Source organism: Hippocampus zosterae, chromosome 2, assembly GCF_025434085.1.
Source record: "Hippocampus zosterae strain Florida chromosome 2, ASM2543408v3, whole genome shotgun sequence".
Classification (NCBI taxonomy): Eukaryota; Metazoa; Chordata; class Actinopteri; order Syngnathiformes; family Syngnathidae; genus Hippocampus; species Hippocampus zosterae.
The window spans coordinates 3,058,801-3,074,405 of record NC_067452.1 but is presented as its reverse complement, the minus strand read 5'-3'; the positions used below and the strand labels follow the sequence as shown (position 1 = coordinate 3,074,405).

General features: G+C 46.1%; 1 protein-coding gene across 1 annotated transcript in view; it reads left to right on the top strand.

Annotated features, from left to right (window-relative positions):
- The window catches only part of LOC127596385 (peptidase inhibitor 16-like), a 35,914-nt gene that overhangs the window by 6,012 nt on the left and 14,297 nt on the right, over positions 1-15,605 (top strand). Inside the window, exons 2-4 of the mRNA XM_052058812.1 lie at positions 13,050-13,200; positions 15,094-15,161; positions 15,481-15,590. Coding sequence (XP_051914772.1) covers positions 13,050-13,200; positions 15,094-15,161; positions 15,481-15,590 — 329 coding nt within the window. The remainder of the gene's footprint in view (positions 1-13,049; positions 13,201-15,093; positions 15,162-15,480; positions 15,591-15,605) is intronic.

The following is a 15,605-nucleotide window of genomic DNA, read 5'->3' as shown; positions in this document are numbered from 1 at the left end:
CCCACATAAATGCAAACTAAAAAAAAAAAAACACAGTAAAGCAAAAACGGTGCATGTAAAAATGCTGCAAATGGCCAAATGCTTTCCAGATGCAATATATAATTTTTTTTCTCCTCATCTCACCCCTCGGGTGGTGTTCGTTCCTCATTCAGCTCGGGTCCTCTACCAGAGCCCAGGAAGCTTGAGGGTTCTGCGCAGTATCCTTGCTGTTCCCAGCAATGCACATTTCTGGACTGAGATGTCCGATGATGGATCTGTTGCAACCACTCATCTAGTTTGGGGGTCACTGCCCCACCACAGGCACGACTGTCACCTTTACCTCCCAGGCTCTCTCCAGCTCCTCTTTGAGCCCTTGGTATTTCTCAAGTTTCTCGTGTTCCTTCTTTTGGATGTTTCCATCACTTGGGACCGCTACATCCACTACAAGGGCTTTCCTCTGCCCTTTATCTATGATCACGATATCTGGTTGGTTCGATCACGATATCTGGTTGGTTCGCCATTGTCAGTCTGGATATAGAGAGAGAGAGAGAGAGAGAGAGAGAGAGAGAGAGAGAGAGTGAGAGAGAGAGAGAGAGAGACAGAAAGATCTATATGACAACTTGATCAACAAAGACGTGTGGTTTTCATTTCAATTTCATTTCCATAGAGACGCATTAAAACACATTTTCATAAGATACCATTGGAAAAATTAGACTGTGTAACAAAGGCTTTAAAACTTGACACAAAAAGACAAACTGCTCTTTTCGTGTGTACAAGTGAGACATTGATGTGGGGATTGAACAAAAACATTTGAAAATTTCAATTCTGATCTTTGCCTTGGTAGATACCAAAGCAAACAGAGAAAAACTGTGATACGTTTTGATTTAGTGTGCATGTGTTTGTGTGAATGTGTGCGTATGTGTCCAAACACTAAGTAAGTCCAGATGAGAGCCTGCAAATAAAAAGAAAAATTTGCAGCCCTTGACAATTCTTTGTTGCATTTGTTGCGTGTCACAAATAATCAAGAACACACATGCACATACACACACATGCACACACACACACACACACACACACACACACACACACACATATGCACGTCAAAACAATCCTAATTAGTTTTTCTCTGTCACTAATATCGGAAGTGAAATTCTAAAAACTGCCTGTCTGATGCTCACATCGTTGTGTCACTTGTGCACATGAAACCTTTGGAGCAGATAAATGCCTCGGCCCAAATAACTTTCCTTTTCTTGCCAGACCAAAATCAGGTATTAAGTGTGAGAAATTCTGTTTCTGTCAGCTGCTAACCAAAAATAAAATAAAATAAAATAAAATAAACAGCACAAGCGCACAAAAACAGGATAAACGGGATAAAGATGATCATATGCTATGGAGCGCTGGCATCTTTAACAAGGATTAGTAAATTCTTACATATTGTTGCTCCATCATGTTGTTCGTGTCCATGTGTGTGTGTTGTCCACTCTGCTTCTTTCTCCTGAGCTGCCTTTTTTGATTGGAGGAGGTTTTGTTTTGTTTATTCTTTTTTTTTTTTTTTTAACGGAGGAACAGTTATGCTGTGCAACAGGGGAGTTTGATATATATACTCCCTTTGTGTTTATTGGTGTTATGAGCGAGGATATTTATGGACAGATTGAAGGGGAGGGGTGAGACACGGAGAAAAGAGAACAGTGCAAAGAACAATAAAGAACAATGACAGTTTAACAACTAGCTCTCTCACACTATCTCTGTTCATTTCTTGCACTTGTTGCACTCTGGACTGGAGGGTGGAATACCGGCACTCACGCAGCCAGTGGGCGTATTAAACATTCATTATGTAGCATTACGGCATAATATTTATTGGAAATGTAGAAGTCACTGCCAGATGCACAAATAACCAATAATGAAACATAGCGTGGACCATATGAATTTGAACTTCTGGTTCTGGTTCGGGTTTCTTGTTTGAATTCTGGTCACAAATGTTTTGATTTTGATTCTAATAGGGGTGTCCACACTATAACAATTCACCTTTACAGCCAGGCCCATAATTCCCACTTGGTTTAACTGGACCGAAGCCCAGCGCCGCATGGTACCATGTTTTTATGTATTTTTACTTATAGAAATGATTGAAAAATATACTATTTGTACCATATGGCCGTATACAATATTGCTACATGACGTTACGGCAATGTCGCAAAGCCGTGGTTAGTTGAGTGACGACTCACACCTGTTACGCCAGTTGAATAAAAACCGTTGAAAAAGTAAGTCGTCTCCTCACGTTTTTCGGACACAACACTATTGGTTTATTTTAAAAAATATAGTGTGTGAACATTGATTTTTTTTGTTTCCTGATTCTATTTGTGAAAATTGATGAAATGCATAAATATACCTGCAGATCTGTTTGCCAAAGTTGAAAAATGAGTTGAGCATCTCAGTTAGGGCTGGCGAAGGGGGTGGGGGGGGGTGGCTTTATTTGATGGTAACGCACTTCAGATTAGCAGCAAGTACAGTGTGTGTTTAAAATGTGATTGCTGTGTAAAGAGTTGTTGTATCTATTACTGCAGATGACAACATAAGCTTGCTTGGTACAGAACATACTGTACATAATGTTAGGTGGTTATTTGCTTTTGACTCAACCCAACTTTTGTTAGATTATTTTATTGTTTAACTCACCTGATTATGGCACAAAATTCAGCGCACTGTGAACTGAGCCTTGAAGTGAGAGGGTGCACCAAGCTCATCAGATACAGCACTCCGTTAGCTTGTACACATCATTGAACCCCCTTTGCACAAGATAATCTTTCTGTAAATGTTGCACTGAGGCGACTCTTCACGAGCAAAGTTAAGCTGCATTTGTGATGAGCGTCAGGTGAAGCCACGATGCGTGCCTGTGCGCACTTCTTCGTTGATCATCAAGTCGGCAAACGAAACACCGAAATGAAGATCCGGAAATTTAAAATGCGAATGATTTCACATGAATTGGAATGCTAGTCCCGGTTCCAATCAATTCTTGCCACTCGATACCCAACTCTCGGTATGTCTGACAGACACAATTGCCTCATGCATCACGAACAAACTGGCAAATAGTTTTTTATCAACACAAGGCAAAATCAATATTAACCTGCATTTGGCGGATTGGAGGAGGATGTCAATTCAGGAACCTGCATCCGTCAACAATATTGTTACAAAAGTGTTCGATATCATCTACATTACATGTGCACAGTGAAGTTGGAGCTACACCCTGTGAGGAAGGGTAGCAAGGAATATTAAATAGGACAGAACAGAGAGGCAGAACAGGTGTACCGATTGCTGCTATGCAAAAACCCTTGTAAAGAATTTGAGTGTAAATGAGAGGCCAGTACGATAATAAAAAGGGCTGCGAGTAGCAATTTGAGTGGTCCCACACTAAGCATCGTAATCCCTTAGACGTGTCTACGGAGACATGCGAGTGAATCACCGCTGCCAAACATGGAGTCAGAAGTGTCTCAAATTGCTATGGATGAATAAGGATGGGAGAACTCTGCTTCTTCCACCACTCATAAGGGGTGGTCACACGGCAAGATTTGCTCCGGTGCTGCGCCAGTAGAGCAAATTATCCCCGGCGTAGCCCCGGAAAACAGCTTACACCGGACCAAATTTGATCCACCTCAGGGAGGTGGTTTAAAAATTTGCTCCAGAGCAAATGCTCGTTTGCGAAGAAGCAGCGGTGTAAATTTGCACGTGTGAACGCAACTGGGTTAAATTTGCTCCAGAGCAAATGCTTGTGAAGAGTTTACGTACGGCGAGAATGCGTTACTTTCGTGCTCTGTCGGACTTCCGTATGTGTTTGTCTAATAACGACACAAGACTTTGCTGGTAACATCTTTCCTTTTGTAGGAGACTGGACTGTCTCGGAGGTGCTTGTGTAGTTTGTTCCTTTGTTGTGTGTTCACAAGCCCCCGCCGCCTATAGAATTTGTTTTGTGATTTTCTCTCTTGATTTTTTGTTTGGCGCATTACGTGTTTGCTTTTCTGAGTGTCATTGAAGTCATCGTTGATTTACGTTTTCGGGGGCGGTCACTCTCGAGCAGAAGGAGAAGGACGTTTTGCTCAGCTGCAGAAACTGCCGTGTGAACGCAAGTGGGGCTGCACCGACGCTGTGCCGGTGCTGGCACGCTCAGCGGCTGTCACGTTCGGGCAAGCCGAAATAAGGTTGGGATCCCGGAAGTGCAGACACCAAGCAAGTTCTCCGCAGAAAAAAGGGTTTAATATACAAAAATTCGCACCGACAAAGTCGTAACATAAAGTGCTGGTCAAAACAAGGACCAGAGGGCACAAAAACGAATAACAAAAAGCGCTTGCACAAAAGGCAAGGGGGAAAAATAAGAATCGCGAAGGCAAACAAAAAACAATGTAACCACTACACGCAAGCGAGAGCCAAATCACAAACTAAAAACCATACATATAAAGTACTAGGCACCGAGAGTTCAAAAAGCGAAACACGACGAGGTCTATAGCAGTCAATAAGCAAGGAAGTAGCAAGGCAAAAATGCAATACTCCAGCGACATGTGCATATCAGAGGGCTCCTTAAATACAGAGTGAGACTAATCATAGATTGGCAGCAGGTGTGCACAAAAGTCCGCTAATGCCACCTGCTGGCCAGACTGACACAGAACCGTGACAGTACCCCCCCCCCCTCCACCCCTCAACGGACGCGTTGGCGGACGGCTGGCGGACCACCTGGCTTCGATGGGTGCGCAGCGTGGAAGGCGCGGAGAAGGGACGGATCCAAGATCCAGGAGCGGGGGACCCATTGCCGATCCTCCGGGCCGTAGCCCTCCCAGTCGACCAGGTACTGGAACCCCTTACCCCTGCGCCGAGAGTCCAGGATTTCCCTCACCGTGTACACCGGCTCACCGTCGACAATCCGCGGAGGAGGAGGCGAGGTGGGAGGCGGAGCCAAGGGACTGGAGGCCACCGGCTTAAGCAGGGAAACGTGGAAGACTGGGTGGACCTTCATGGTGGGCGGCAGCCAGAGCTTGACGGAGACGGGGCTGACGATCGATTCCACCACGAACGGTCCCGTGAAGCGGGGCCCCAACTTGCTCGAAGTGCCGGCCAGACGCAGATCCCTCGTAGACAGCCACACCTTCTGCCCCACCTGATAGCTTGGTGCCGGGCGACGTCGCCGATCTGCAATCTGCCGGTTTCTGGTGGTGGTACGCGACAGGGCTGCCCGGGTCTCCCTCCACACGTGATGGGCCCGCTTGAGATGGTGCTGCACTGACGGAACTTCCACCTGCCCCTCCTGTGATGGGAAAAGCGGAGGCTGATAGCCATAGGCAGACATGAAGGGAGACTGACCTGTGGCTGAGGAGACCAGGGTGTTTTGCGCATACTCCACCCAAGGCAGTTGGATGGCCCAAGATGAGGGACGGTGGAGACATACACATCGTAGCGCCGCATCCAGGTCCTGGTTCATCCGTTCGGTCTGTCCGTTGGACTGGGGGTGGTATCCCGACGACAGGCTTGCCGTTGCCCCCATGGCGCGACAGAACCGTTTCCACACCCTGGAGACGAATTGGGGACCCCGGTCCGACACAATATCCAGCGGGATCGCATGGAGGCGAAAGACGTGGCTGATGAGGAGGTCTGCGGTTTCTAGGGCGGACGGCAGCTTGGACAACGGAATGAAATGGGCGGACTTGGAGAAGCGATCCACAATGGTGAGGATAAGGGACTTTCCCCGGGAAACAGGGAGGCCAGTGACAAAGTCCATTGAAATATGGGACCAAGGTCGAGGAGGAACAGGTAAGGGTCGTAGCAAACCAGCCGGAGGCTGATGTGAGACCTTACTGCATGCGCAGACGGAGCAGGCCTTGATATAGTCCAAAACATCCCTTTGAAGCTCAGGCCACCAAAACCGCTGAGTGACGAGATGCAATGTCCGGTTAACCCCGGGATGGCATGCCACCTTCGATGTGTGTCCCCACTGCAACACCTCCGCGCGCAGATGTGGGGGCACAAATAGCCTTCCGGAAGGACATCCCGCCGGAACTTGGGTTCCCTCTTGGGCCTGCTGTACCCTCCGCTCAATCTCCCACCTAAGCGCTCCCATGATGCGGTGGTCCGGTAGGATGCTCTGGGGTACACCGCTCTCGGCCGCTGGGTCATAGATCCGAGATAGGGCGTCAGGTTTTACATTCTTGGATCCGGGGCTGTAGGTGAGCGTAAAATTGTAGCGTGTAAACAGGAGTGCCCACCCGGGCTTGACGGGAGTTCAGTCGCTTGGCCGAGCTAATGTATGCGAGGTTCTGCGAGGTATGCGGCCTCTGAATCCCAACGAAACGGGACTTTGATGGACGTCAACCGGGTCAATGGAAGTGCTCTCTGGCTGTAATTACGAATAAAACGACGGTAGAAATTAGCGAACCCCAAGAAACGTTGCAACTGCTTCCTCATAGTGGGTGTCGGCCATTCCACCACCGCCTTAATCTTGGCAGGATCGGCTCTCAGCTGGTCCTTCTCCACGATGAACCCAAGGAATGAAATAGACTCGACGTGAAACTCACATTTCTCTGCTTTGACAAAAAGACGATTTTCCATTAGATGTTGCAAAATCAGCCTGACGTGGTGTTGATGTTCCTTGATTGTCCTTGAAAATATCAATATGTCATCTAACAAAACAAAACACGTTCAAAAAATCTCTCAACACGTCGTTGATTAAACTTTGAAACACGGCAGGAGCGTTGGTTAACCCAAAAGGCATGACCAAATATTCAAAATGGCCCAATGGTGTCTTGAAAGCAGTCTTCCATTCGTCCCCCTCCCTAATGCGGACCAAATGGTAAGCACTGCGTAGATCTAGTTTTGAGAAAAAGGTTGTTGATTGGAGGGGGGCAAATGCAGAATCCAATAGTGGAAGAGGATATTTGTTTTTTATGGTGATCTCATTTAGTCCCTGATAGTCTACACATGGTCGTAACGACTTGTCCTTTTCAATAAAGAAGAACCCGGCCCCCAATGGGGACTTAGATGGCCTAATGAGGCCAGACGAGAGTGAACTATCAATGTATTCCCTTAAAGCCTCTTGTTCTGGCTGTGAAACCTGATAAAGTCGAGAACTCGGTAGAGGGACGTTAGTCAGCAAGTCAATAGCACAGTCGTAAGGTCTGTGTGGAGGTAGGGATTGAGCACGATCCTTACTAAACACTTGGCGTAAATCATGATAGATGCTTGGGACGTTGTCCAAGCAAATGGCTTTGGGCGGGTCGGTGCGAGATAGCCCTCTACCCCCCGCTGCCGACCGCAGACAATGCGCGTAACAGAATGGGCTCCAATTCTCAATTGCGGTGCGATCCCACGCGATGACAGGATTATGGGTCTTTAGCCAGGGTAACAGGTACGGATCGAGACTGCATACGATAAAATCGCCTCTGTTCAACGTGATTACCAGAGACCTTTAACATTAAGGGGCCCGTGATCTGTTTTATCTCCGCCACGAGTCGCCCATCGAGATCGTGAACACGTTTAGCCACATCTAACTCCTCTATCGGACAACCCAGGTCATTAGCCAACTTAGTGTCAATAAAACAATCGTCCGACCCTGAGTCCACCAGTGCCCGAACCGGAAAAGCCCGTGAAGGACCATAGATTGTCCAGCTCAAGTCTCTTGGGGAGTCTCGACCTAGACTCCCCTCCTCTAGGCTCCCGATATTGTGTGCTGGGTGCAGACTCACGGTTGTACGTGCGAGTAGAAAAGTGGGTTGGGGTCATCGGACGGTCGGCAACTCGATGTCCTTGTTGGCCGCCGTAGGCCTGGTCACGAATCCGTGTTCGTCCTACCTCCGGCCCCACACGTCCTCCGCCCACCTGCATAGGCTCTCCCTCAGCGGCGACGATCCTGGCACCGGGGTGCTGCTCTGGTCCAGACGGCCGCCAGGATTCGCGGTAATACGGCCGACCGCTCGCACGTCGGGGCTGGACACTGGCATTTCCCCGTTCGTCCCTACGTTCCCGCAGGCGGTTGTCCATAACAAGGGCCAGCTTAATGAGTTCTTCCAAATTGGTGCTGTCACCGCAGGTTGCCAGTTCGTCCTTTAATGATACATTCAACCCGCGGCGAAACAAGCCACACAGGGCGCGGTCCCCGTAACCACTACGGGCGGCCAGAATACGAAAAGAAATAGAGTATTCGGCCACTGATTGCTTTCCTTGCCGCTAATCTAGTAAACGACCTTCGGCCTCTCTTCCCATCACTGGATGGTGGAAGACACGCCGAAATTCTGCCACAAAATCAGGGAAGGAAGACCGAAGGCCGGGTTTAGCATTGCTCACTTCCAACGCCCATGACGCCGCCTGACCAGTCAACAGACTCATTATGAATGCCACCTTAGTTTTATCCTTGGCATAGCTGTATGGTTGTTGGTCGAACACCAACGAGCATTGGTGAAGAAATTGTTCACCGAGCCCAATTTTACCACCATAACGCGGTGGGTGTGGGATATCGAGTTCCCGCTCCACCGGTGAACCCAAAATTTCGAGTCGATGGGCCAGCAGGGAGACTGTGCCCCGGAGTTCCGCGAGCGCTTGTTCCTGCTGACCCACCAGTTGTCCTTGGCTGGTCAAGGCGGTCATAACCTTGTTGAGCTCTGCGGGATCCATGTTGGCTGGAGTATTCTGTCACGTTCGGGAAAGCCGAAATAAGGTTGGGATCCCAGAAGTGCAGACACCAAACAAGTTCTCTGTAGAAAAAAGGGTTTAATATACAAAAATTCGCACCGACAATGTCGTAACATAAAGAGCTGGTCAAAACAAGGACCAGAGGGCACAAAAACGAATAACAAAAAGCGCTTGCACAAAAGGCAAGGGGGGAAAATAAGAATCGCGAAGGCAAACAAAAAACAATGTAACCACTACACGCAAGCGAGAGCCAAATCACAAACTAAAAACCATACATATAAAGTACTAGGCACCGAGAGTTCAAAAAGCGAAACACGACGAGGTCTATAGCAGTCAATAAGCAAGGAAGTAGCAAGGCAAAAATGCAATACTCCAGCGACATGTGCATATCAGAGGGCTCCTTAAATACAGAGTGAGACTAATCATAGATTGGCAGCAGGTGTGCACAAAAGTCCGCTAATGCCACCTGCTGGCCAGACTGACACAGAACCGTGACAGCGGCTTTGTACGTGTGAACGCTCCACACAATTTGCTGCGGTGCAAAATATATGGCAACAAAATACATCGGTGCAGCGCCGGAGCAAATGTGTGCCGTGTGAACACCCCTATAGTTATTATTCTTTTGTTTTTAACTACACTGTAATACACTGTTTGCTCCCTGTACAACGAGTCAGAGTTTAGGCCAAATTATGGGCTCTGAGTCAGGTTTGTTTTCAGTAAGTGTGTGAGTCAGCTCATGTATTTCCATTGGCTTCATTATGACATGATCTTTCACTGTAACTCAATCAGTTCCCAAATGAGCTTGAGGCAAGAATCAATGGATCCAAATTTGAAACTCAGGTCCTCAAACGGAAAAGACTGACTCTCCATGTCGGAGAGGATATCTTGCCTTAAATGGGGGAGGTCAAGTATCTTGAGGTGTTGTTCACAAGTGACTGAAAGAATCAGATCACAGATACAAGCAGCAAAAAGTTGACTTGACTCTTAGAGATATGGTGAGAAGATTAGTTGTCCAGCTCAGAGTATGCTCACCTCCATGGTCAAGTTAATGTGGAGGAACCAACATGCTGGGCCCTATTTTGGTAGACTGGCACACATGCACTCGGCGTAAAAACGGGTGCGATTTAATTTTTCTGCCAACACAAGTTGAATCTACTGTGTTTGGGGCTGAGTTGCGCCTTTCTTGGTGTTTCACCGCCTTGTGTTGCCTCACCGCTGACTCATCCGACAATGGGACAACACAAAGTAGTCTGCGCTCGATGTAAATACAGGCTGATCATTATTGTTGTGTTGAGACAATGGTCTAGTTCAGGGGTGGGCAAACTACGGCCCACGGGCCGAATCCGGCCCGTTGATCTTTTTAATCCGGCCCGCTGAAGATTGTGCACAACTAAGGTTTGATTGCAGTCATTTTGTTTAGACCTGTAATGACAGGTATTTCAACACCAGGTGGCGCAGTTACTTCAAGTTGCAGAGCACAGGGAAGGAGGAGAAGACGAAGAAAGAGGGAAAGAGTAATGACCATGGAAGAGAAAGTGTTATGTATCTGATTCAACGAAGCGGGTAACAAAGTATGAAACATTCAGGAGACGCCTGGAGTCGGAAAGACTCAAATCTACGAGAGTTTGAAGAACATAGAAGCGATTCTTACTCAGTCCAATTCTGGCAAATCCATGCTCAGAGTGAATTGCTTGTGGCTCGAGTAAATGAACATTTCCTAGAATGGTTTGATTGTTATCATGTGAAAAACTTTCCGCAAACTGGACCGCTAACAAGAGTCGGAGAGCAGTCAAATGTTAGAGCGTGAACAATAGGGGGCTCAGTACGCATCCTTGAGGAGAACCGGTGCTGAGTGTGATGGTGGAGGAGAATGTTACATTATTACTGGCATACAAAGACATTGTGCTATCTTCTTTATTTTCTATTTCTATTTCTAACTTTTGGCCCGGCCCCCCACAATATTTTCTGCTTCTCATTTGGGCCCCCCGGGAAAATAATTGCTCACCCCTGGTCTAGTTCAGTGTGTTTGTGAACTTGGTAGAACGTGCACTGTGTGCCTTTCGGGGAACAACCCCGTTTTCCCTTACACGGCTCCTGGAGCATCTGCAAATTGGGTTAGAGAAGGTAGACTAGATTTTAGACTTGGTAAAACCATCTCTAAGTCTTGGCGCAGGTGGTGCAATGCAATTTTGATGTATTTGATCTAGGTGAGGGCGGCCCGGTAGTCCAGTGGTTAGCACGTCGGCTTCACAGTGCAGAGGTACCGGGTTCGATTCCAGCTCTGGCCTCCCTGTGTGGAGTTTGCATGTTCTCCCCGGGCCTGCGTGGGTTTTCTCCGGGTGCTCCGGTTTCCTCCCACATTCCAAAAACATGCATGGCAGGCTGATTGAACACTCTAAATTGTCCCTAGGTGTGAGTGTGAGCGTGGATGGTTGTTCGTCTCTGTGTGCCCTGCGATTGGCTGGCAACCAATTCAGGGTGTCCCCCGCCTACTGCCCGAAGACAGCTGGGATAGGCTCCAGCACCCCCCGCGACCCTAGTGAGGATCAAGCGGCTCGGAAGATGAATGAATGAATGAATGATCTAGGTGAAGGCAGACCAATACGGCACTCTATGGGCGTGTGTAGTGGATGTCATCTATCAGGGATGGTGTCATACATGAACGCAAGGCAGTCTCCAATTGCCCATGTTACATGCACAACTAACTACATTACCTCCAAGGAGAGATCTTGCAATTTGCCTTTCAATGTCATGTGTGGACTTCAGCGAGTCTATTTAAGTTTACGCAATGTAAAGTCATGATTTTGATGCAAATGAGGGATGCTACTAGGATTAGCTGGGAAAAGACAACTTACATCGCACACCGATGCACAGAGGCGTAAATGCTTTGTTATGCCCAATTCTACCTGCAAAACACCAAAAGAAAAAAAACTCCACCCACGCCCACGGTTAGACTGCGCTTTATGTCGCCGCCATTGACCGTCGGTGCTGGACAGACCTGGGGCACTTGTGTTTTTTGCGCCAGTAATGGGCAGCATTTTTCACAACCCCGATTTGTTCAGTGGCTATGTCGGCGCTGTTGGACAGTCGGCGTTGGTGCGGCAGGATGGATGGCCGCTGAAGTTGAGGATGAGGAGAGAGGAGCGTTGGCGAAGAGCGCCGATGCGTATTTGGAACCGTGAGTCGCCGCTTGGAATTGAAGTGGATTTCCATGGGACAGGAGAAGTGAACCAATCTCTTTTTTCGTCAATGGATGCTACAGCTTCTTGTTGACTTTGAAACTTAGCTTGTAGCCGACGTGTGCACATTTTGAGCATGACGTCTCTGATCCACTGGTGAAAGGACACTTTGATTCTCTCCTCTTTCATCTCAAACCGCTTCAAACAACAAAGCGTGTGACGGAAAAGTGGTTAGGACTGCACGACTGTCCGTGTTTTATGTTATGTGTTGTGTTTATTATTTTACTTTATGTTAACTGTTTTGTAAAGCGCTTTGTTACAGCTGCCGCTGTTGTGAAAGCGCTATATAAATCAGCATGTATTGTATTGTATTGTATTGTACGAAAATAGGGCCTTATATCTTTCTTCTGACTGGGTGCCTTAGGATGCCATGGAACAGCTTGATGAAGTGGCTGGCCAGAGGGAATTTGGGCTTTTCTGGTTCGACTGCTGCCCCCATGATGTAATTCTGCATTAGCCTAAAAAGATGCGTGCATGGAACTATACTTCGATTGTTATAGCGTTAGTTGTCTCTAATTTCGATCCATCAATCCATTTTGTAATCCACTTATCCTCACAGGGGTCACGGGTGTGCGAGAGCCTATCCCAGCCGTCTTTGGGCAGTAAGCGGGCTACACCCTCAACGTGTATGAACAACCACTCACGCTCACAATCACACCTAGGGACAATTTTGAGTGTTCCATTAACCTGCCATGCGTGATTTTGGAATGTGGGAGGAAAGCGGAGAGTACTCAGAGAAAATCCACGCAGGCATGTGGTGAACATACAAACCCCACACAGAGAGGCCGGAGCCGGCATCGAATCCAGCATCTCTGCTCTGTGTTGCGGGGGTGCTAACGAATCGAACACTGTGCCGTATTTCATGAGACAATTAAAGGTCTCCCTCCAGCTGGGAGTGGCATAAATGATGGCCCATTTGAAGAAAAAGGGCAGTAGAATGAGTTCATGTCAATGCTCTTGGGTCTTCAAGTTGAAGAGTGCATGACTGTCCTTGTCTTGTGTTGTTATATTACTGTATTTTGTTATTTTATGTGAACTGTTCTGGAAAGTGCTTTCTTTCTGTTGTTGTGAAAGCGCTATATGAATAACAATGTAATGTATTGTATTGTATTGTATATGAGTATGAGAGACAAGACATGATGCGGCTAGCACTGACCTACTCTCTTTCTTCAGAAATGGGACCCGATGCTTAAACTGGTGGCTGAGGGCTACGCCGCCAAGTGCATCTGGAACCACAACCCAGACCTGGAGGACACCGGAGAAAACCTGTTTGCTGGCACTGGACCCCTGGACCTGCGGGTGGCGATGGAGAAGTGGTTCCTGGGTGAGTGAGACTGCTGAGGACATTACTTGACTACATTACACTCTACATTTGACTACACTGCATACTACATTATGAGACACTAACTTATTTGCCCACATTACATTAAATTATAACTAAATTATTATATTACATTATGCACCATATTTGACTGTGATATGTACAATGTCATTTGTTTCATTTTTTTCTCCATTATGCAATAATGATCACATGAATTTGACACATTGCAAACTAAAGATGTTAGATATTTGTTCATGATTTGACTGCAGTATATACGACAGTGCTACGACTGTCCTAGCCTTGCGCATGAACTGATGAAGTATGCGCTAATGAAAGACCAAACGGCTGATTGATTCAATGCCCCTGAGAATATTCACAGGGTTTACATTCTCCACTATATGACCACGTTGCATATTACGTCATTTAACCAGATTATAAGCGATAATATTTGAATACATTATATGTTGCATTATACATTGCATTACACACATTATTTGACCACATTAACTAATACTAGGGATGGGTACCGAAGTCTCCACATTTTTGGTTGTACAGACCCATTTGTTTCGACACTACTGTAAATTGTGTTTGTGCTTAACTCAGTGGTTGTCAATTATTTTCTGTCATCCCCCCCCCCCCCCCCCCCTAGGAAGAGGAAAACATCTTGCGCTACCCTCGCCCCGCACGACTATAAATAGTATCATTTGTCTATAAAATTGTAACAGAACACCTTTGCATAACACTGTTGTCACATTTCGGTTTTTCGGTCTGGCCAGCAGGTGGCAGGCGCGGTCTCTCTAGCACACCTGCTGGCAATCATTAATCAACAGAGACACTATTTAAGGACTCCTGCGTTCTGCACTTGTTGTGGGAGTATTGTTTATGGCATTGCTTACCTCGTTGCTCATTGACTAGTGGCTTTTGACCTCGTCGTGTTTTTGCGTGTAGTCTCGGTACCAAGGTTGTGTGTAAGTACCATTTTGTTTTGATGATCTGGCTTTTCTTGCGTGTACAAAGTGTTACATAGTTTTTCGTTCGTAGTTTGTGGCTTTACTTTCCTTTTCTTGCTCTTTTGTGCAAGCTCCTTTTGTTAGTCATTTTTGATTTACCTCCTGGTCCTCATTGTGGACCAGCGCTTTATGTTCTCGCTTATTTTCGATTCGATTTGGACATTAAATTGTCTTTACATCGGAGACCTTGTTTTTGTCTACGTTTTTTGGATCCCCCTCCCTAACTCGGTTTACCCGAGTTCGTAACAACTGTATCCTTATTAACGTATAAGAGAATAAAAAAAGAAGGAAATACGGACCAACTTACAACAAAGAATAGCTTTAGTAACTGGAACAGAAAAGTGCATCTGAAAAAATTACATTAAATTCTTAATTTAACTAGAAATATTTTTTGACTGACCATGTCAAACCATACGAATACTGAAAAATAATTACATAAAATCAATAACTAATCCATTCAAACTAATCACCAACATTATCTCAGGAGAACAATATTAAAAAAACGTTAACCAACAAAAATATATAAAAGTATTTGTGCTTTTTTTTAAATAAAGATAAGATATCCTTTATTCGTCACACACTGGGGAAATTTACAGCCTCCATCAGCAAGAATGTATGTAGAAAGAAGAAACAACAAACATCTTTCAATTAAATGCAATATGAACACAAAATGGATAAATCGCAGTACTATTTACAATTTTCCTTCACATCATTTAATTATTATTATTATGATTGTTATTTTTTATTATAATAATAAAAAATTATAAGCAGACTGATGAGCACATAAACTATCTCTCAAATTAATTATAAAGAGTGGAGAGCTTCACCCGGTACTTGTTCCAAATCCAGTAACTAAAAATGTCCTTGTGCGTGTGTGTGTGTGTAGAACATCTCTACTATGACTTCCATAACAACAGCTGTAATGACGACAAGATGTGTGGACACTACACACAGGTCAGTGACACACACACACACACACACACACACAGAGTCCCTGGGTCAGAGGGGTGCAACATGAGACCTTGTCTCCTTGCATATTGCCAAACTAGGTACATCCAGCATTAGATCCAAAATTTGTCCTTGAACAAGCTTCATCTTCCTTCTTCAAATATCATCTAAACTTTGTTGATCTCACGATGGACTCTCACTGTATATCATTATAACCATTTGTCCATCTCAATGATTGTCATTTTCAGCACATTCAAGAAGGTTGCTGCCTTCTTCCAGTTTGGTGAATGTCAGTGACATGTGAGACTTTGCTATGACTTTGCAGATGGTGTGGTCGGATACTCACAGGGTGGGCTGTGCCGCCCACCTGTGTAACAACATGGAGGGCCTGGCATGGGAGAAGATCTCTTTCCTGGTGTGCAACTACTACCCAGCGTCAGTGCTAATTTC